The sequence below is a fragment of the Geotrypetes seraphini genome, chromosome 12 (assembly GCF_902459505.1).
Source record: "Geotrypetes seraphini chromosome 12, aGeoSer1.1, whole genome shotgun sequence".
NCBI lineage: Eukaryota > Metazoa > Chordata > Amphibia > Gymnophiona > Dermophiidae > Geotrypetes > Geotrypetes seraphini.
In genome coordinates, this window is record NC_047095.1 from 117,983,227 (window position 1) to 118,005,714 (window position 22,488).

A 22,488-nucleotide genomic window follows, 5' to 3' on the forward strand; every position below is an offset into this window, starting at 1 on the left:
CGCTCTGATTAAGGAACCTCCCCCTCCATTGTTGAGTCAGCCTGCCTCCTTCCAGATATCCAATCAGCTTGGCGGTTTCTACAGTAGGCGCGGCTGGAGGAGGGTGTCAGCCAGAACGAGTCTTGGAACGCATGGCCTCTTCCGGGTCTCTGTTCCCATGGTGGGAGCAGGGGGTAAAATCGGTCACAAACTGAGGATTTGGCCGTCTGAATGGTCTCCGATCACACAGATCCGAGAGCTCCTAGAGCGGCTGAGAAATCCCCACGTCCTTAACTACCTTTGGGGTGTGGAAAGAGACGAGGTGGTGGGACAGGGTATGAATATCAAGATCCCACCATTACCCCGAGGACTCTACATAAATCCTGCTGCAGAGCGTGGTATGATGGTTAGAAAGCTACAGCCTCTGCACTCCGAGATTATGGGTTCAAATCCCGCCCTGCCCCTTGTGACCCTGGGCAAATCACTTAATCCCACCATTGCCCCAGGTACATCAGATAGATTGTGAGCCCGTCGGGACAGAGAGGGAAAATGCTTGAAGTACTTGTATATGTAAACCGCTTTGAGTGTGGTTGTAAAACTACAAAAAGGTGCTATACAAACCCCAATCCCTTTCTCCTTAGCTTATTTTCTCCAGTCCTGACCTTATTGGTTTTCTGCTAACGTGCATAAGTTAATTCCAAAATCATTTTCCTGCCTTCCCTTTATCGAGGGAGCTTAGGTTGAGTGGCTAAAACTTCTGCCTTTGGCACAGATTTTTAATTCCTTTGCTTACTAATTCACCTCAGCCCCTTCCCCCCAGTCTATTCCAGTCTGTGCAGGGGCCCACTCTGGTGCAACATTTACAACTGATTCTCACAATTGGGAATTTCTAAGCCTGGGTGCTCCACATCCAAATTGTTTTTTTCCCCTTCTGCCCCTATGTCATCACATCCCATACTTCAGCTGGATTTATTTATTTATTAACCACCTTTATGAGGAGATTCACCCAAGAATAAGTCAATATAAACTTAAAATTTTGTTAACAGTAGTAAAAAGACCAAATCAAAATGTTGTGATTTGGAGGGAAAGATTTCACTTTTTGTTTGAACAGGCTGTAAAGTTTCAAACTGTTTCATTCTTTTATTAGCAAAGAAAACTACACAGGATGTGACTCTGCAAACCTTTCATCCCAAAGGACTTGTTACTATTGAGGTGAAGGAACTGCTTTCTTAGCTGAGCTGGTAGGTTGTCCTAACCTCCTTGTAGATTAAAAATTGCCCATTCTGACTTCCTTACAAACTAACTTATTAACAGTGCTCAGTTCTATCACATTACAGGCAGTCCCCAGGTTAAGAATGAGTTACGTTTTTAAAGCTGTTCTTAAGTTGGATTTGTATGTAACTTAGAACTTGTAGATTGTACAGTTCTTGCTGCTTACTTCTGCTTCCAGCTGACAAAAGGGCCAACTGTCCTTACCAGTGTTCCCTCTAAGGTACAGCATGCACAACCACACACTGTTCTTAATGTGGCCATGCATCATTCCTGAATCTGCTACAGGAGAAGTGTAGGAGTCTTTACCACTGGAAACACTGCTCAGTGAAATCAAATGAAGTTGCAACTGTGTTCTTAAGTACGAGTCATACTTAAGTCGGGTGTCTGTTACTCGGGGACTGCCTGTATTACATTTATGTCTTTCCTATCATAAATCTTCTGCGTGAGTTACATAAGAAAAACATTCTCATCATATGTATTAGGTGCCATCAGCAGTGTAATGGGGTTTTAAGAAAGGTTTTTCTGACTAATAATGGCTTTGCTAATAGGAGTCAGGGCTTGATATTTTCAATAGCCTGTCTCTTGCGAGCTCTTCAGTCCAGAGGAAGGATACTAAAATGGTGCGTGGTTTTCGTTATAAGACATATGGGAACAGACTTAATAGATCTCAATATGTATGCTTTGTAGGAAAGGCGGGAGAGGGGAGATGTGATAGAGACGTTTAAATACCTATGTGATGTAAATGCACACGAGTCGAGTCTCTTTAATTTGAAAGGAAACTGCAATGAGAGTGCATAGGATGAAATTAAGAGATGATAGGCTCAGGAGTAATATAAAGAAATCCTTTTTTACAGAAAGGATGGTAGATACGTGGAATAGTCTCCCGGTAGAGATGGTGGAGACAAAGACTGTGTCTGTAATTTACTTAAATCGTTGTAATGTAATTCTCTCGGTAATGTCCTGAATCTGATCTCTTTTAACTGTAATCCGCTTAGAACCGCAAGGCACAGGCGGAATAGAAATCACAAATGTAATGTACTGTAATGAATTCAAGAAAGCGTGGGACAGGCAGATCCTCTTTGGGAGAGGAGGAGATAGTGGACAGGCCATTTGTTCTTTATCTGCTATCATGTTTCTAAGTTTCTTTATACATGAGAAGGAGCAAAAGAAATGTGCCTCCAAATGTTTCCCAGCCTATGACTTTTCCTTCAAATTGTAGGTGAATCTGTCTTGACTAAGTTCTCAGGAGATCCCTTCTACCTTGAGGTACTGTGACTTGGTTTCTGAAGTTAGACTTTAGACAATTTGGTTCCTTGTAGTTTCGAATACACATGGAAGAAACTGTGTGTGTGTCCCAGGTTGCACTGGGACTGGACAATCTAAAACTACAGCTGGCTATAAGTCTCTTTTCAGAAACTAAGTTACTTCCGTTGCTTATTGGGTAATTCCATGTCAACTGGTCCAGTTTCAAGGAGGGTCCACACTCGACCTCTTCCACGGACACAAAAAAAGTGGTCCAACTAAAGGGGCCTCTTAATTCTGGGCCTGGTTGAGATCATGCCCCAAAACTTTGGATATGTTCATTAGAGGTCCCAACGTATCCCCTGAAAATATTTCAGCAAATTCTGAGATGGTGGAGTGGGGACTTGACATGGAATGACCCTATTCATTGTCACAGGCAGCTGAGATTTAAAGTTCCATTCTTCCACCTGCTGACCTGCTCTTCTCCCTTATTTCCAGCTTTCATGTGGGCAGGATGAAGCTGAACAGAGTGCAGTTAAAGTGCAAGAACTTACATGAGTTTCTGCAGGAGCTGACCCCAGCTATCCTCGACCGGCTCTATAACCACCCAGCCACCTGCCTGGCTGTCTTCAGGTGAGTGGCGAACCCCAGGCAGTGTCCTCATGCTCCTCAGTGGTTGATGTAACTACAGGAGTGCATGATGAGAATGGACTACGTGTCCCATAATACAAAGGGATGAGAATACAGCTGGGAATCAGGAAATGCCTTGCATAATTGCAAGGTTAGATTCCACCTACCCAAGACCACGTGACATCTTGGAGGAGCCCTGGGATTCAGCCCTATTCCAGCCTTGCTGAATTCTATAAGGGTAGTATGTGGCACAGTGGTTAGAGCTATAGCCTCAGCACCACGGGGTTCTGGGTTCTAATCCTATGCTGCTCCTTGTGACTCTGGGCAAGTCACTTAATCCCCTATTGCCCCCAGGTACATTAGATAGAGTGTCAGCCTGCCAGGACAGATAAGGAAAAATGCTTGAGTACCTGAATGTAAAACCACTTAGGCTATAAGTGGTATATAAATACATTAACCCTTTCAGGACCATAAGGATCGTAGGCCAATTTTTGTGGTTTTGACGGCATTTTTATGGTAAAAAGAGCTTGCAGATGCCAAAAAATTGATTTTTTTTGTGAAATATCATTATTTTTATTTAAAAAAATCACACTTCTGGCTTATGGACAGTGTGGCAAGTGAATCTTCTCATCAATCTAGCAACGACGCTAATGAATGAATGTCGGAACCAGTTTGTTTACATAAAGGCAGTATCATATGGAATCCGTACATATCAAATTTAGAACTGTAGACTATCCCAATCAAAATTTATAGGATTTTAAAGTTATGGGACAAATATGTCCCTTGGTCCTGAAAGGGTTAAAACCTTGAATTGCAAGTAACTTGCTCTGTAAGTGTTTTGCAAGACAAGCAAAACATTTTATTAAATTTTAACTTGATATACAAGCAAGGTCTTGCAATACAAGTACAAATAGTATACACACGTCACATCATCACAACTGAGACGATGGTTCTTCTCTCTCTGACGGTGTCAGGTCAAAAGCGCGCCGGGACAAAGGCGTGCCCAGACAATTGAGCGCAGCGCGCGCCGCCGCACCGCTCTAAATTACTGTTTTTAGCGCTCCGACGGGGGGGGCGTAGGGGGGGAACCCCCCACTTTACTTAATAGACATCGCGCTGCGTTGTGGGGGCGTTGTGGGGGGTGGGGGGGTTGTAACCCCCCACATTTTACTGAAAACTTCACTTTTTCCCTGTTTTTAGGGAAAAAGTTCAGTTTACAGTAAAATGTGGAGGGTTACAACCCCCCAAACCCCCCCATAACGCCGGCGCGATGTCTATTAAGTAAACTGGGGGGGTTCCCCAACAAAACCCCCCGTCGGAGCCCCTAAAAACTGTAATTTAGAGCGGCGCGGCGGTGCGCGCTGCGCTCAATTGTCGGCGCACGCTTTTGTCTTTCGCGCCGTTGTCTATGAACCCTCTCTGACACTGCGGGAGCGTAATGACTGTTCTAAACATGCAAGGCCTTACAATACGAGTATATACAGTATTTTGTATCAAAGGTTTTGGGTGGTGGAGTTTCCATTATTTCTTATGGGGAAATTCGCTTTGATATACGAGTGTTTTGGATTACAAGCACGTTTCGGAACAAATTCTGCTCGCAAACCAAAGTTTTACTGTACTAAAAAATAAATAAGCGTTTGACTGGTAGACCATGGTACGCCCTCTGCCCTGTCAGCATCATCTGGGGTGGTTCTTAAGCATCTCTCTGTAGGGACAGGTGGCCCTTTGGGAGTGTCAGGGGCTGAAGTAAGCTTTTGGGGTTAGTGAATGGGTTATTATGATAGTATTTTAAAATTTAACTTGATGCTATTACTTATATATTTATTTTTGTAACCCATCCTTTCCTTCAAATAAAAGAAGGGAATGGAATTAAGATTAAGCTTGTATGATGTAAACAGCAAAAATAACATTGTGTGAAATTATGCAATTTCCTGTTAATTGAGGTTAATTTTTCTTTGCAAAGCTTTGATTCATAAGAACAGGTAGATGTGAATTGCTTGTTTACTCTTTTTCTAAAATACCAGGACTAGGGGACACGCAAAAAAGCTACTAAGTGGTAGATTTAAAACAACCCAGAGAAAATATTTCTTCACTCGACGAGTAAATTGAACTCTGGAATTTGTTGCCAGAGACTGTGGTGAAAGCAGTTAGCTTAGCCAGGTTTAAAAAAGGTTTGGATAACTCCCTAAAAGAGATGTCCATAGGCCATTATTAAAATGGACTTGGGGAAATCCACTGCTTATGCCTAGGACAAGCAGCATAAAATCTGTTTTACTCTTTGGGTTTTGTCAGGTTTGTGACCTGGGTTGGTCACTGTTGGAAGCAGGATACTGGGCTTGATGGACTTGCAGTATGTCCCAGTATGGCAACTTATGTTCCACTCCACTCAGTATTTTATAGACCTCTATAGTATCTCCGCTGAGTCATTTCTTCTCCAGGCTGAAGAGCCCTAGCTGCTTTAGTCTTTGTCTTTCCTCACAGGGAAACCATCCTATCCCTTTTCTCATTCTCTTTACCTATTTTACTGTAATTCTGCTATATCTTTTCTGAGATGTGGCAACTAGATTTGTCCAGGCAGGCAGAGTGGCTGAAGTGGTTTGGAGCTACTGCTAATAGCAGGTTGCAGTGCTGAGGGCATGTAACAAAAAAAAGAGCAGAATGTCAGCAAACCTTGAGATGTAGCAGTGGTGCCCTGCCAAAAAAAAGCTTAAGAGACTCGCTCATAGATAGATTGTGCGGTCTGAGAAATTATGAAAAATCTGGAGGCGCTCCAACCCCTCCCTTTCCCTGATGTTTTGATGCTTGGTATTTACAGAGAACTGCCGGGATTGGCCAAGAATTATGTGATGCGAATGCTCTTCCTGGACCAGCCCCTCCCACAGGCCACAGTGGGCTTGTGGGTGAAGAAAGAGAACCAGAAGTGAGTATAGGAGTAGAGCTATGGGGACAGGCATCTCTTTCAGTGTAAGAGTGTCATAAAAGCGCTCCTTTGATTTCCAGGCAAGCATAAACTCGGGATAAGAGTAACAGATTTTCTGTTTGTTGCTGTTGCAGGGAGCATGAGGAGAATACCCAAGTTCTGTCTGGCCTGCGACTCTGGCATACCCAGCAGCTACCAGGGGGGCTGCAGGGGCTCATCCTAAACCCTATCTTCAAAGAAAATCTCCGTGTGGCACTGTTAGGAGGGTAGGTTGGCTTTTTTCTGCACACAGGCCTGTCAGACTCTAAAGAGGAGGAACATGTGTTATCCCCTAGGTATCGAGTCTCTGTGCAAAGGTAATGAGTTGCTGCTGCTGCTGCTTTTTTATTTATGAGTGCAAGTCCTGCAGGGTGGCAATGGCAGATGAAGCTCGGAGTGTGTTCTTTCTTTTGGCAATATTTTGCTTTTGTGAGTGGTGGGGTTGCGTGTGGATTGTATTCAGTGATAGTTTTGCCACCGTCCCCTTGTTGAATGAGATTTCTTGAATGTATTTCTTGGCAGGGGAAAGGCGTGGGCGGACGACACCAGTATTCTGGGTCCAGACAAGCACGCCCGAGACGTGCCCTCGCTGGATAAGTATGCTGAAGAGAGATGGGAGGTATGAAAACCGTCCACGTATCACAAGATTCTCCATCCCCTGATTGCTCAAGAGATTTCATCCTCCTGCTTTCACTTGGTTGATATTTGTGGCCTTGTGTTTTTATTCATCTGTCTGTCTCTGAGGTGACCTTAAAGAAGAAACTTTAACAGTTTCAACATATTCCATGTCTTTCTATATACCGGGTGCCCACAAAAACACTCCTTGATTTTAAAAGGTTACAAAACCAAAATTTATTGGAATATTCTTTCACCTTTGAGACTACAGTTTCATCAACTCATAAAGTTTCATGTGGTATCTGTTAATTACATAATACTCGATGTGCGCCCCACCTGTTACTTGGCAAACATCGATGCAATAATCGAGCTCGGACCGGACTCTCCAAAGCATATCTGGCGTGATCGCGTTGATAGCTTCAGTGATGCGTTCCTGCAGATCACCCATAGTTGCGGGTAGCGGATGTGCGTACACTATCTTTCACGTATTCCCCAAAGGAAACAGTCACAAACAGTAATGTCCGGTGATCTCGGGGGTCACTTGAGGAACACCTGGTGATTTTGTCACGTCGCATTGTCTAAAGGCTGTAACTTCTGCACCAATCGCAGCTTATAAGGGTGAAAGTGCAAGCGATTGTGTAAGATCTTGCTAACCGTGCTTTTGGGGACTTGTAATTGCTGTCATCTTATTTATAAACATATTCCAATAAGTTTTGATTTTGTAACCATTTAAAATCAAGAAGTGTTTTTGTGAGCACCCCGTATATGTATATGTATATATATATATATATTTTTTTTTTTTTTTTTTTTTAACTAAATATCAGTCATCAGTCTAAAAATCCAGATATGATTCTGTCACTCTGTCTTTCATTTCTTCCCCTCTCCCTCAAACACACTTTCAGGTGATCCTCCATTTCATGGTAGGCTCTCCCAGTGCTGCCGTGAGCCAGGACTTAGCGCAGCTCCTGATCCAAGCTGGCCTTATGAAGAGGTGAGCAGTATGCAGAAGAGCCAGTTAAGTCCATGTCTGAGAATCCTGGGAATTTATTTACAAACCGTCTCTGATAAACATCAAACACCTTGGGCTCATTTCTTGAGACGTGCCAGAGGGATTTCCCATTGCACGGTCTGGCTTGGAAGCTCACTGGCTGTGGCACACTGAAGAGGAGGCCTGGCCGGCATCGTGGGAATTTGTGTTGCAGCCCTCGGGGCTTGTCAGGATTTCCATAATGAATATGCATGAGATCTATTTCCAATAAATAAATCCAAACTCCAGTGAAGAATAATCTTATTTGCATTCCAACCACAATCAGTAACAGAGGAAAAGCTTTGAAAAACCTCCAAAGTTACCATTCATTCAACATTGGTATAAATACTGTGCTAGGATTAGTAAACCAAGCAAAATTCTTTAAAGAGAGTGCACTCCCGAAGGAGGTGGTGGAGAAGAAAACGATGACAGAGTTTAAACAAGTGTGGGATAAACAGAGGATATCTAATCAGAAAATAATGGGTATACATTGAAGGAACTAAGGCCAGTACTGGGCAGGCTTGCACGGCCTGTATATGAACATTCAGTTGAGGACAGGCTGGGGAGGGCTTCAATGGCTGGGATGGTTAAGATGGGCTGGAGTGATCTTTGACGGAGACTCCAGTAGATGGAACCTAAGCACATTAAACGGGCAGGGCTCTGGATTTCTGGCCCAGAAATCTCTTAAGAAAAAGGACCAATTAAATTAATTTATGGAGCGTGTATGGTTGGGCAGACTGGATGGACCGTTCGGGTCTTTATCTGCCGTCATTTACTATGTTAACTATGTAAAAATATGAAATAGTGCTTCTCTGAATAACAACCCGCTCTGTCATTCAGGGTCAGCTTTCTTTAGTCAGCACGACTTAAAACTGCTCTTCGCAGCCGGCAGTGGCCATCGTTTCACATGAAACGACCGTTTCATCAGGGCACTTTAGCGATAGCAATATCGAGTTGTATGTTGGAAATACAAAAAAAATGGTGTCGTAGTTTGCTTTAAATTAACAGCTGTGTCTAGACGTCCAGAGGATTTTCAAGGCCAATGACAGAAGCAAGTAGAGGAGCTAGTATAGAAACATAGAAAGATGACGGCAGAAAAGGGCTGTAGCCCATCAAGTCTGCCCACTCTACTGTCCCACCCCATTAAGTCAGAGTGCTGCTCGACCCACGTAGAGATCCCACGTGGATGTCCCATTTAGTCTTAAAGTCGAGCACGCTAATGGCCTTGATCACCTGCACCGGTAGTTTGTTCCAGTGATCCACCACCCTTTCTGTAAAGAAATACTTCCTGGTGTCACCACCAAATCTCCCTCCTCTGAGCTTGAGCGGGTGCCCCCTTGTGACTGAAGGTCCCTTAGGAAAGAATATGTCGTTTTCCACCTCGACACGACCTGTGACGTACTTAAATGTCTCAATCCTGTCACCCCTCTCCCTGCGCTCTTCTAGAGAGTAGAGCTGCAACTTGCCCAGTCTTTCCTCGTATGAGAGACCCTTGAGTCCGGAAACCATTCTAGTGGCCATTCGCTGGACTGACTCAACTCGAAGTACATCTTTACGGTAATGTGGCCTCCAGAATTGCACACAGTACTCCAGATGAGGTCTCACCATGGTTCTGTACAGTGGCTCTCTCCTACAGCCAAGTGGCAGCATTTGCTTCCTATGGCTTCTGAGGCCTTTTCCTCCATTACTGATTGTGGTTAAAATACAAGTAAGATTATTCTTCACTGGAGCTTGGATTTATTTATTGTATTTTGATACGCCAGTCCCTCTATTATAATAGGGTTTGAGATCTATTTGCATACAGTCAAGGCAGTCTCTGTAGATAAAAATGCATGGAAATCCTGAAAACTCAACTGATTGTGGCCATGAAGGCCCAAAATCGGCATCCCTGGTGTAAGGGGGACTGCATGCAAATAGTTCTAAGTCGAGGGACGCGATTCCCTTTTAACAGTGCTGTATCACACATAGTGGGGGAGGGGAGCTCATAATCACTTTTCTATGATATTCCCCCTCCCTTCTCTCTCACCACAGTGAGCCCGGGGAGCCTCCCTGCATCTCCTCGGCCGGCTTTCAGTTCCTGCTCCTGGACACATCCTCCCAGCTCTGGTACTTCATGTTACAGTACCTCAAGTCTGCTGAGGTGAGTGTGCCACCCTCCCCCCTCCTTTCCCAACTCCAGCTTCTTCCTTCTCATCGTGAACCACTCCTCTCTCACAGCCCACCGTCTCCCACCCACACACACAGGTCTAGCAGCACACTCACAAGAAGCAGCTTACTCTGAAAAGGAGAGAGAAGGGCAGAAGAGAGGCCCTTGTTGTGGGAGCAGAGGGGAAAAGGAGTTAGAAAAAAAAAGAGCATCGGGGGGGAGGGGAAGGTGAGGGGACAGAGGGAAGGGAAGAAAAATTAAGTGGAGGTGCAGAACAAAGCTCAGATGGTTGGGGGGGGAGGTGAAGGAGATACCTAGCAGATTACATTTAAGAACTGAACCTCTCTTATCCATGCTGTGCCTTTTACTGTTGAATGCTGTTATTTTCTTCCTTTAGTAGTCTTTTCTAGAAGGTTCAGGGATTTAAATTTGCAGACAAAAGATGTAACTGCTTCACTCTTGAAAAATGCTCCTCCATTTGTTGTATTGTATCGTTGAGGGCCAGGAACATGAAAGTGCCTTCTCTGTGCCCCTGGGGAAGTTCAGAACATGAATCCCCCCCCCCCAAGCTTGGAAGGCTGTTGACTCTGCGTTCTCTTTGTTTCATGGCGCGTGGGGAAAGGAGAGGTAGCCTCCTGCATAATTGTTTATAATATCTCTCCTCTCTATGTCTTTTCCTATACCCCTCTTTCCCTCCTCTCTATGTCTCTCCCTATACCCCACTTCATGCTCCCTCCATCAACCATAGTCTCGTGGGATGGACCTGGTGGAAATTCTCTCCTTCCTCTTCCAGCTGAGCTTCTCCACCCTTGGAAAGGTGAGGAGCCCTCCTCAGTTGTGTGTTGTAGCTTGCATGATGTATACTATATGCATGACATGTTAAGTCTTGGTATAAGTATTGTATACGAATATGCATCCATAATAACAAATGTTTCTCTTTCTCACCCCCTTCTCATAGGATTACTCAGTAGAAGGAATGGGGGACTCTTTGCTCACTTTCCTGCAGCACCTTAGAGAGTTTGGCCTGGTCTTCCAGAGAAAGGTAAAGACAAGAGAATAAGAGAATGCCAGCCTTCGTCACATCTGTGTTTTTGAGGGAAGTTTGCATTGCTGCTGCACATGCCGTATCTTGAAATCTGCACCTTTCCTCCCTCCCCCCAGAGAAAGTCACGACGGTTCTACCCCACCCGACTGGCCATTAATCTGGCATCTGGCATCTCCGGTACCTCGGTGGACATCCACAACCAGGGCTTCATAATCATGGAAACTAACTATAGGATCTACGCCTACACAGGTGAGGAATTGGAGGCTGTTTACCTTCTCTCCTTGTCCGTTGTGGGGTGTCTTCACAAGCCGTCTCCTCCCCTGGGAGGTCTCTCTTTAGCACTCTGCGCCACAGCCTCAAGGAAAGCAAACAAAATGTTGGGTATCATTAAAAAGGGTATCACGACCAGGACAAAGGAAGTCATCCTGCCACTGTATCGTGCAATGATGCGCCCGCACCTGGAGTACTGTGTCCAGTACTGGTCGCCGTACCTCAAGAAGGACATGGCGGTACTTCAGAGAGTCCAGAGAAGAGCAACTAAGCTAATAAAGGGTATGGAGGACCTCTCATATACTGACAGACTGAAAAAGCTGGGGCTTTTCTCCCTGGAAAAGCGGAGACTTAGAGGAGACATGATAGAAACCTTCAAGATCCTGAAGGGCATAGAAAAAGTAGACAGGGACAGATTTTTCAAATTATGGGGAACCACAAGTACAAGGGGGCACTCGGAGAAATTGAAAGGGGGCAGGTTTAGAACAAACGCTAGGAAGTTCTTTTTCACCCAGAGGGTGGTGGATACATGGAACGCGCTTTCGGAGGCTGTGATAGACCGGAGCACATTACAGGGCTTCAAAGAAGGTTTGGACAGGTTCCTAGAGGATAAAGGGATTGAGGAGTACAGATAGGAGTAGAGGTAGGTTATAGGGATAGTCAGGGACCACTGCTCAGGCAATAGGCCTGATGGGCCGCCGCGGGAGTGGACCGCTGGGCTAGATGGACCTCTGGTCTGCCGCAGCGGAGGCAACTTCTTATGTTCTTATGCTCTTTCTTTCTCATGCAATGAAAACCAAAGGAAAAGGCTGCAGAGACCATGTACAAAGCGCAGGATCTTTTACTGAAGTAAATCCAACGTGGTGATCCCAATGTTGGTTCTCGTATATGAAGATGCAGAACCCGACACGGTCCGTGTTTCGGAGAAGCACACCTTCTTCAGGGGTCCGGAATGGATAACATCTCACTCGTGGAGAACCATGGCATCAAAACAGGGTGCAACAAATCAAGTGCCGTGAAATTCTGTCCTGCTACTACATTCTTGATTTGTTGCACCCTGTTTTGATGCCCTTGGTTCTCCACGAGTGAGATTTTATCCATTCCGGACCTCCGAAGAAGGCATACTTCTCTGAAACACGGACCGTGTCAGGTCCTGCTTCTTCACATATGAGAACCAACATTGGGATCACCACGTTGCATTTACTTCAGTAAAAGATCCTGCGCATTGCAGATCATCTCTGCAGTTTTTTTTCCTTTGGTTTTCATTGCCTGACTTCTCACTGCAGACCAGTTGGATTGCTTCCTTCTGTTTTGCTCTCTTTCTCACGTCGTGCACCTTTTTTTCCCCAGAGTCGGAGCTGCAGATCGCATTGATCGCCCTCTTTTCGGAGATGCTGTATCGCTTCCCCAATCTGGTGGTGGCTCACTTGACGAGGGAAAGTATTCAGCAAGCCATCGCCAATGGGATCACAGCTGAGCAGGTGAATACCCAGGAGGCAGCAGCAGGGAAGGAGAAAGCAACAGATTTGGCTGTGGAGGAGTTCAGCATCGGTGCTCCAACGTTTTTAGATTTCTCCTGGGTGGGGGGAGGAAAGTTCTTACATAATTTTATTAGGAAAGTGTAGCGTGTGCTCAATTTTCAAAAATTTTAGTTTTTTGTTTTTTTTTAAATATCTTTATTCATTTTCAAAAAATTACAACAAGTGTACAACAACCAATCAGAAAGACCTTAAATCATCACTTGACATTCTTATTTATATTATTCCAAATAAATAATTATATAAAGAAACCCATCCCACCCTCCCAGATACCAATTTATGTTACTTCAAATAAATTCTTATATAAGAAGCCCCCCCTCCCACCCATATACCAATTAATAACAATTGTCAATTATAATCAGCGAATTTTAGTTTTTTATAAACTACAGAAAGGCTGAAGGTAATAAGATTCTGGTAGTGCAAAGTTTTGGTGTTCAATTCTCTTCCAGGAGTCCTTTATCAGCCCTTCTGGTGGGAAGGTGTGGCTCACTGGTAGAGCTGCTGCTTGTGCCTCTGCACCCAGAGGCTATGAAATCAAATCCCAGTGCTGCTCCTTGTGACCCTGGGAAAGTCACGTAATCCTCCAGTGCTCACCGCTTTGAATGTCCTTAGCTTCTTTTTTCTTATGCTGAGGTTTGTATCTCAGGGAGGAGAGACAATATCCCCCCTGCCACTCTTAAATTTATAAAGGACATCAGACATACTGGGACAGGTGTTTTTTTTTTATTAGCAGTTGATCTACAATTTCAGAATATCTTTACATTTAAAATAAGAATGAAATGTTAAGCTCCTCAGTGCAAGCTGATGATATCATTGAAGCGGTGGAGCAGGTTTTTGAGGTGTGTCTCTTCCTTTCAGAGTTAGGGAGGTGGATTATTGGAGTGATGAGTGGGGGTGGAGAGAGACTATTATTTGCAAGGACAAAGCAGGGAGAATGAGTGGAGTGAGAGCGACTTGTAACCTTTGACCTGTTGGTTACACCTGTAGGTGATCCACTTCCTGAGAACCCGGGCCCATCCAGTAATGCTGAAGCAGGTGAGCGGTTCTGGTCTCTATGGCCGTTTCATTATATTACCTGTGGTTGGGTTGTTGTTTTTTTTGTGGGAGGGGGAAGGGGTTGCACTCAGAGCCACAGGGTGAGAGGCTGTTGGCATGAGTCAATGGTCTCCAATACGTGGCCCCAAAGTCCTCCATTGCGGCCCTCAAACAGTTGGCTAAAATGGTCTTCAAATCCTGGAAATACATTAATTTCAATCTTGTCTACTTTATATAATAACTGCTTACAATCTCTTAAGTCCATTACTCGGTGTCTCATTTATGGATTTGCTACTGTTGACAATCCAAAATAAAGTGAAGTGTTGTAGAATCAATATTGATATTAATTTCAATGTTTTAATAACCAATCTGAACAAGCAGCTCAAGGCAGTTTACAAAATTAGTAGTATGTGTAAACTTGACATTTTTGGGTGGTCCTCGGAGCTTTCTTTTATACACAATGTGGCCCTTTACATAAAAAAGATTGGAGACCACCGGCATAGGACATAAGTTAGGATTATTAGATAGCTGGGTTTGGGAATATTACTTGATGATTTTAGGGATGTTAATAATAATAATAATAATAATTTTATTCTTATATACCGCCATGCCCATCGAGTTCTAGGCGGTTCACAATAATTACATTAGGATCCGCATTGACATGCCGATTTACAAACAATGTTTTGGGTTTACAGGCAATGTATTGGGTATACAAACAATGTATTGGATTTAGAACACCTTCTGCCGAACATGGCTGAAGAAGAGGGAGTGGGAAGTAGAGAAGGAGGAAAGCGGTCAATAAAGGGGGGGGGGGAAGGGCCGAACGGGCCGATTTACCATGATTTATTGGATTTACAACAACTTTAGCCGAACTTGGCTGATGAAGAAGGAGGAGGGTAAGTGAGCTGGAAGACAGCGATCAATGAAGGGGGAGAGGGGCGGGCGTGTGGCCAGGTAATTCCGGAGAGGGGGCGTTAAGGGTGATTGATGAGGTTTGGAGTACCATTTTGCAGGTATAACACACGAGAATCCCTCTTACATAAGAACATAAGAATTGGCGCTGCTGGTCCATCGTTCCCAGCAGTCCGCTCACGCGGCAGCCCTTTGGTCAAAGACCAGTGCTCTAACTGAGTCCAGCCTTACCTGGGTACGTTCCGGTTTAGCAGGAACTTGTCCAACTTTGTCTTGAATCCCTGGAGGGTGTTTTCCCCTATAACAGACTACGGAAGAGCGTTCCAGTTTTCTACCACTCTCTGGGTGAAGAAGAACTTCCTTACGTTTGTACGGAATCTATCCACTTTTAACTTTAGAGAGTGCCCTCTCGTTCTCCCTACCTTGGAGATTATCCTGCCTTGTTCCAAACCCCCGCTTTGAGGGGCCAAATTCAGAAGCCACCCTTCAATATGTCAGCCACACAATAGTGTGGGGTTAAGAATTTTACAATTTTATACCTTAAAAAGTGGACGTTCGATATTGTCTTTGCAAACAGATATCAGTAGCAAATATGCTGTTTTGTTCTCTATAGATATTTGTCAGAATGCAAGCGTATACTTTATTGCAGTGTTTGTAGATCACATGGTATATTGTTAACAAAAACCTTTAATTTAAAGCCCAAGGTAAGTGAGAGAAGACACCAGGAATTTGTCCAAACCTTTTTTAAAACCAGATAAATGTGCTTAAGTTTATTGTGTTGCCTTCAAAATCTACTAACAGCAATTCCAGTAGTGGTGAAAATGTACACTTGAATGAGGAAATATATTGTAAAATCAAAAATATAACTTCCCTCTTTAGCTAAATTGGATTATCAGAAGGTAAGCTTTGTATAGAGCTTCCTTCATGAGAAACTTCTCTATGAAGTTCTGATGATGATCCGACAGTACCACTTTCTCCAAGCTAATATCTTTGGGTGGGTTTGCCTTTAAGATCTAGACACACCAAGGATTAATTCTGTACACTTTCAAGGGTATGAAGGGGGAGGGGATTGCCAGCATTTGAATTGGTTCATTTCTGCCCCCTTTTTCTCCCTGCCACCCTGATTCCTTCCCAGGTGAAGTCATCTCATTCTCGCTCTCTTTGTCCTCTGCAGACCCCAGTGCTTCCCCCCACCATCACGGACCAGATCCGCCTCTGGGAGCTGGAGAAAGACCGACTATGCTTTTCAGAAGGTGCGCAGCAAGAGTTGCAGCTTAACTTGTACTTGGAAATGAGGTCAAGGGATACTGCTGCTGGCGTGTATCTTCAGGAGAGCTATTCCCCCCCCCCCCCCCCCCCCGCTTATGCTATATACCGTATACACTCGAATATAAGCTGACATTTTTGGGCCCAAAAAAGGGCCCAAAATGGGGGTCTCTGCTTATATTCAGGTCATTGCCTACCCGCCCTCCTCCCTGTTGCAGGCCTCCACAGGGCCTGCCGCAAGACCTGTCTCCCGTCCTGGCTGAATCCAAACCCCCCTGCCTGAAAGGTACATGGGGGAGGTGGGAGGGAGGTGTGGATGTCAATTTTGGCAGGCACAGGAGGCAGAAGGGATTCCTCCTGTCCTGCCCACTGTGAGGTCACCGAAGAGATGGGAGGGGGTTTTGGATTTGACGGGAGACGGGGATCCCTCAAATCCTGGACTGCCGGATCCTGCCGCAGGCCAGGTGGAGGCCTGAAAGGCATTGGAGGGAGATGGTACAGGGCAGTGAGGGATTGGGGACAGGGTGCAGATCCTGGCAGGGCACTTGAATATTAAGCCCCCGTCTTATATTCGAGTCAACTTTTTTTTTTTTTTTTTTTTTTTTTTTTTTCCTTTTATGGGGGTCTCGACTTATATTTGAGTATATACAGTAAAGTACTGAAATGGAAGCTACACACCAAATTGGGGTTAAATGGCAGTGAGGCAGGTAAGGGTTCTAGTGTGTAATGCAAATAGATGTTCTATTTAAATGCTCGCTTTATTGAGTACTGTCAGTTAGGCCCATGACTGCTGCTTTTAGGCTCACCCATATGTAGCTTCTATAGAGCAAGTGATCACATTTTAAATCTAGGTGCATTATTGCCAACTTAAGCTGGCATTCTATAATTAGGCACGCAAATTTGCCTTTATAGAGTACTAATTTAGTGCCCAGAATTTAGGCACATAAGAATGTAAGAGTTGTCATACTGGGACAGACCACATGTCCATCAAGCCCAGTATCCTGTTTCCAGCAGTGGCCAACTGAGGTCCCAAGTACCTAGCTAGATCCCAAATAGTAAAACAGATTTTATGCTGCTTATCCTAGGATTTCCCCCAAGACATCTCAATAATAGCCTATGGGCTTCTCTTAGGAAATCAGCCAAATCTTTTTTAAACCCTGCTAAGCTGACTGATTTCACCACATTCTCTGGCAACGCATTCCAGAGTTTAATTACACATTTTGTGAAGAAATATTTTCTCTGGTTTGTTTTAAATCTACTATTTTAGTAGCTTCATTGCATGTCCCCTATAGTCCTAGTATTTTTTGGAAAGAATAAACAAGCAATTCACATGTACTGTATTTTATAGACCTCTATCATATCTCTCCTGAGCTGTCTCATCACCAGGCTGAAGAAACCTAGCTGCTTTAGCCAAATCCTTTTTATAATTTTTGTCACCCTTCTCTGTACCTTTTCTAATTCTGCTCTATCTTTTTGAAAATGCACTGATCAGAATTGCACACAGTATTCAAGGTGTGACTTCACCATGGAGCGATACAAGGGATTATAACATTCTTATTTTTATTTTTCGTTCTTTGCCTGATAACTTTCTATTTGCTTTCTTAGCTGCCGCCACACACTGAACTGAGGATTTCAGTGTATCCTCAATTATGACACCTAGATCCTTTTCCTGGTGGTGGTGACTCCTAATGTGGAATCCTAGTTCATGTAGCTATAATTTGGGTTCCTCTTTCCCACATGTATCACTGCACCTAAAGTTAGCATCCTTTTATGTATAAGAAAGCCAGATAGAGCATGCAAAGTGTTTGGCCAATGCTATATACTGCTATATATAAGATTAGTAAGTTGTGTACATATTGGGGAGGGGAGAAGAGGCAAGAGGGAGGATTTTCCTATTTAATGCTACTTCTAACTTTATTCTTTTGGCATCTCTTTAATTTCCATCTCTCCTGCCCAGGTGTTTTGTATAATCAGTTCCTATCTCAGGTAGACTTTGAGCTCTTGAGGAATTATGCTCGAGACCTGGGGGTCCTGGTCTTTGAGAACCCCAGCAAGAGGTTGATGGTGGTGACTCCCGGGGGTCATGCCGACGTCAAACGCTTCTGGAAGCGCCAGAAGCAGAGTTCCTGAGAGTCCTTTATGTTTGGAGGAGGGGGGCTCATGTTGGAACCTGATCTGGAAGGACAATACAGCTCAACTCCCCCTTACCTCATCCTCTGCCCCAAATAATATGGGCCTGTACAAGCTAATCGCGCTGGATAATTCTGACAGCAAGAAGACTGCCGTACGAGGCAGAGGGGGAAGAAGCATCCTTCCAGCAGTCTTGAAGAGCAATAAGACAATTTCACAAGAAAGAGAGGCCACAAGGGAGTGTGTGCTCGATGCTACTTGTGAGACTGTAGCATTTGAGCCCCTGACATGGGTGAGAAATCTGGCCCTAGTTCATCCCCTTCCCTTGGTTGTATCTGACCTTTTTTAACACTCCAGCAAAGGGCCAGATTGTAAATAGTTCTGAAAAGGGTTAAATAAAAAGAGACCTTGGAATATGTCTCTAATTAATGGTACATGTGTATTTTAACTCTGTATTGTAATATAAGTTTGTATCATGGCTCAGCAAGAGACAAGTCTCCTGTATTACACAGAGCAAGCTCATAGCCCTGAGAGAAGATAGATCTCTCTTTTTACATGTCATATAGGAGCACAGCCTGAGTAGTTGGTAGGTTTCGTTAGCCAAGTCTTAGGGTGGCAGTGCTGGGATGCATCCTCCTACTCCCAGGATTGACCCTAAGTAGGGTTACCAGATGTCTGGGAAAACCTGGACGGACTTTCCAAAACCCACAGTTTCTGAGCATGTACGGATGATGTCACACGCATTCACGTATGCGCAGAGACCCTCCAGACCTGGCAGGAAATAAGAGTCATGGATGGATGAGGATGGGGCAGGATTTTTTTTTTTTTGCTTTGGATATGGTAACCCTAAACCCTGAGTGAGCAGTAAGTGCATCAGAGGCAGGGGTGGCCAAACTCCAGCTCAAAATTGACCCTTGGCATTGTTTAACTCAGACCTTAATTTTTCTTTTTTTAAATATACCAGAAGTCTGTCAGTTTACCAGCCCATCTTGCCCAGAGTCACAAGGAGTGGCACTGGGATTGAACCTGAGCCATAGGATGCACACACAAAGGCTAGAGGTCTCCTCTATAGTGACCTTTGTACACCCCACATCCTTTCTCTATATCACTGGCAGCAGAGGGTAATCCTCTTACAGCCAGAGCCTACAGAAAGAATTCAGTTCATTCTAGCCCTCCCAGGTTCATTGCAGGCATTAAAGGAATGTGCAAAACTTGGGCAGTAAGAATTACTGTAAAAGTAGTAGCAACGTTTAATTATTCAGGATTGTCTTGTAAAAAAATTTCAATAAAGATACAGGAACTTTAATTTAAAAAAAAAAACAAAACTGCCTCTTTCCAAGACAGTGACTGATTTCCTGGGGCCAGAGAGGCTGAAATCCTCTGAAAAACAGTCTAAGCTCGAGCCTGAGGCAAGAACCACTGCAGAACTCAACACTTAACTCCCGCCAAAAGTCACAGACCGTTCTGACACTTCAAAAGCGGGAGCGCTAGTCAGTGATTGGCTGAAAGGCAGAGACGCTTCCTGAAATTTCCAGGAGGATTGAGGCGAGCGCCTCTACCCAGCTCTGATTGGCTAAAAGTTAGAGACGCTGCCTGAAACTTCCAGAAGGATGGAGGAGACCGCCTCTACCCAGCTCTGAGTGGCTAATGGGCAGAGACACTTCCAGAAGGGAGGCAGGCCCTGCCCGCCTCCGCCGAGCACCGATTGGCGAAACTCTAGAGATGCTTCTTGAAACTTCCAGAACGGGGCTGTAGGCGCCCGCCTCTACCGAGCTACGATTGGCTAAAGATTACAGATGGTTCCAGAAGGGAAGGGATGGGACCGTCTCTGCGCAACTCTGATTGGCCAGTGCACACAGCACTCGCCTTAACTGTTGATGGTTGCCAGGGTATCTGGGAATGCTGCGTCCCGATTGGCCGGTATTTTCAGCCGCGAGAGGCGTCTGTAGGCGGGGTTGTTTCGCTAACCAAGCTCCGCCCTCTCCATTGGCGTCTGTTTGTTTAAGGCAGCGCCGGCAGTATAAATAGAGGAGCACAGGGTGAGAAACCAGCAGTCAATGATAGACGCTGAACGGAAAAAGGCGAGAAAAAGCTAACGAAGCTCCTGAACAGATTTTCAGCAACTTGCGATTCAGACTTCAGACGCATTGAGAGAACCGAGATGTCTGCATCTAAGGGAGTAGCAATCGGCATCGACCTGGGCACCACCTATTCCTGCGTTGGGGTCTTCCAGCATGGCAAGGTGGAGATCATTGCCAACGACCAGGGCAACCGGACCACCCCCAGCTACGTGGCCTTCACTGACACCGAGAGGCTGATCGGAGATGCCGCCAAGAACCAGGTGGCCATGAACCCCCAGAACACCGTCTTCGATGCCAAGAGGCTGATTGGCAGGAAATTTGAGGACAAGGTGGTACAATCTGACATGAAGCACTGGCCCTTCCAGGTGGTGAGCGACGGGGGCAAGCCCAAGGTGCAGGTGGAGTACAAAGGAGAGATGAAGACTTTCTTCCCAGAAGAGATTTCTTCCATGGTGCTGACCAAGATGAAAGAGACTGCTGAGGCTTATCTGGGGCACCCAGTAGCCAATGCTGTTATCACTGTGCCAGCCTATTTCAATGACTCCCAGCGCCAGGCCACCAAAGATGCTGGGGTGATAGCCGGACTGAATGTGCTGAGGATCATCAATGAGCCCACTGCAGCTGCCATTGCCTACGGCCTAGACAAGGGTAGCCGAGGAGAGCGCAACGTCCTCATCTTTGACTTAGGCGGTGGCACCTTTGACGTCTCCATTTTGACTATCGATGATGGGATCTTTGAGGTGAAAGCCACAGCGGGAGACACTCATCTGGGTGGTGAGGACTTTGATAACCGCATGGTGAATCACTTTATGGAGGAGTTCAAGAGAAAGCAAAAGAAAGACATTAGTCAGAACAAGAGGGCAATCAGGAGGCTGAGAACAGCCTGTGAGAGAGCCAAGAGAACCCTGTCATCCAGCACCCAGGCCAGCATTGAAATTGACTCCCTCTATGAAGGAATTGATTTCTACACCGCCATCACCAGGGCTCGCTTTGAGGAGCTATGTGCTGACCTTTTCAGAGGAACTCTAGAGCCAGTGGAAAAAGCCTTGCGAGATGCTAAGATGGACAAAGCTCAGATCCATGACATTGTGCTGGTTGGGGGTTCGACCCGCATTCCTAAAATCCAGAAGCTGCTGCAAGATTTCTTCAATGGCCGTGAGCTTAACAAAAGCATTAATCCTGATGAAGCTGTGGCATATGGTGCAGCTGTACAAGGAGCTATCCTGATGGGGGACAAGTCTGAAAATGTGCAGGATCTGCTCCTCTTGGATGTGGCACCATTGTCCTTGGGTCTGGAGACAGCAGGAGGAGTGATGACCACCATCATTAAGCGCAACTCTACCATCCCAACCAAGCAGACTCAGACCTTCACTACCTATTCAGATAATCAGCCTGGTGTCCTGATCCAGGTTTATGAAGGTGAAAGAGCCATGACCAAGGACAACAACCTGTTGGGGAAGTTTGAATTGTCTGGAATCCCACCTGCTCCCCGTGGTGTTCCACAGGTTGAAGTCACTTTTGACATTGATGCTAATGGCATCCTGAACGTTTCTGCTGTGGACAAGAGTACAGGCAAGCAAAACAAAATCACAATCACCAATGATAAGGGCCGGCTGAGCAAAGAAGAGATCGAGAAGATGGTGCAGGATGCAGAGAAGTACAAAGCTGATGATGATGCCCAGAGGGGAAAAATCTCTGCCAAGAACTCCCTGGAGTCCTATGCCTTCAACCTGAAAAGCACAGTGGATGATGAGACTCTGAAGAGCAAGATTAGTGAGGAGGACAAAAGGATCATTGTTGAAAAATGCAACCAGACCATCTCCTGGTTGGAGAGCAACCAGCTGGCTGAGAAGGAGGAGTATGAGCACCAACAGAAGGAGCTGGAGAGGGTGTGTAACCCCATCATTGCCAAACTGTACCAGGGTCAAGGTGGGATGCCAGGAGGCATGCCAACCAGCTGTGGGGCTCAATCCCGCCAAGGTACCTCCAACACTGGCCCCACAATTGAGGAAGTAGATTGAACAGGCTGATGGACATTATAGGGACTGATTTCTGTTTTGATACTTAATTTATGATGACATCTATTGTATTTAGGTTTTATATGATTTGATACTGTGTATTAAAGTTCTCATTTGCACACATTTTTTTCTATTCAATTGTTTTCTACACTATCTGCTTTATTAATGTTAAAAGAAATTATTTCAAATCGCATTAATAAAACCTTTAAAATTTTGATCCTGGAATCTGTGAGAATTTTTTCACACTGTATTTTTAATATTTAAGGTTTTTAAAAGCATAAAATAAGTGTCTGGATATAGTGGAGACTGAACGTATGTTTTTG

General features: G+C 44.9%; 2 protein-coding genes across 4 annotated transcripts; both read left to right on the top strand.

The window, feature by feature from the left end:
* Window positions 1-108: 108 nt before the first annotated feature.
* Window positions 109-19,544, top strand: GTF2H4 (general transcription factor IIH subunit 4). 3 transcript variants are annotated; one of them, XM_033915903.1, is made up of 15 exons: window positions 109-385; window positions 1,127-1,220; window positions 2,992-3,126; window positions 5,939-6,043; window positions 6,178-6,309; window positions 6,605-6,701; window positions 7,600-7,688; window positions 9,756-9,864; window positions 10,619-10,687; window positions 10,829-10,912; window positions 11,032-11,164; window positions 12,536-12,666; window positions 13,711-13,758; window positions 15,845-15,923; window positions 17,894-19,544. In XM_033915903.1, the coding sequence occupies exons 3-15, from the start codon at window positions 3,008-3,010 to the stop codon at window positions 18,064-18,066; spliced, it is 1,368 nt and encodes a 455-aa protein (XP_033771794.1). In that variant the 5' UTR covers window positions 109-385; window positions 1,127-1,220; window positions 2,992-3,007; the 3' UTR covers window positions 18,067-19,544. The 3 variants fall into 3 exon arrangements, with proteins under 3 accessions (XP_033771794.1, XP_033771793.1, XP_033771796.1); XM_033915902.1 differs by having other exon boundaries at window positions 109-377; XM_033915905.1 differs by having other exon boundaries at window positions 109-314.
* A 528-nt stretch (window positions 19,545-20,072) lies between these two features.
* On the top strand, window positions 20,073-22,417 carry LOC117346401 (heat shock 70 kDa protein). Its single transcript, XM_033915901.1, has one exon. The coding sequence runs from the start codon at window positions 20,228-20,230 to the stop codon at window positions 22,166-22,168; it is 1,941 nt and encodes a 646-aa protein (XP_033771792.1). The 5' UTR covers window positions 20,073-20,227; the 3' UTR covers window positions 22,169-22,417.
* Window positions 22,418-22,488: the final 71 nt, after the last annotated feature.

Excerpts from the sequence above, each read along its gene's own strand:
- LOC117346401 (XM_033915901.1), top strand. The coding sequence starts at position 20,228 with ATGTCTGCATCTAAGGGAGTAGCAATCGGCATCGACCTGGGCACCACC.
- GTF2H4 (XM_033915903.1), top strand. The coding sequence starts at position 3,008 with ATGAAGCTGAACAGAGTGCAGTTAAAGTGCAAGAACTTACATGAGTTT. Across the intron at positions 3,127-5,938 it reads ACCTGCCTGGCTGTCTTCAG|AGAACTGCCGGGATTGGCCA; the intron begins GTGAGTGGCGAA and ends TGGTATTTACAG. Across the intron at positions 9,865-10,618 it reads AGTACCTCAAGTCTGCTGAG|TCTCGTGGGATGGACCTGGT; the intron begins GTGAGTGTGCCA and ends CATCAACCATAG.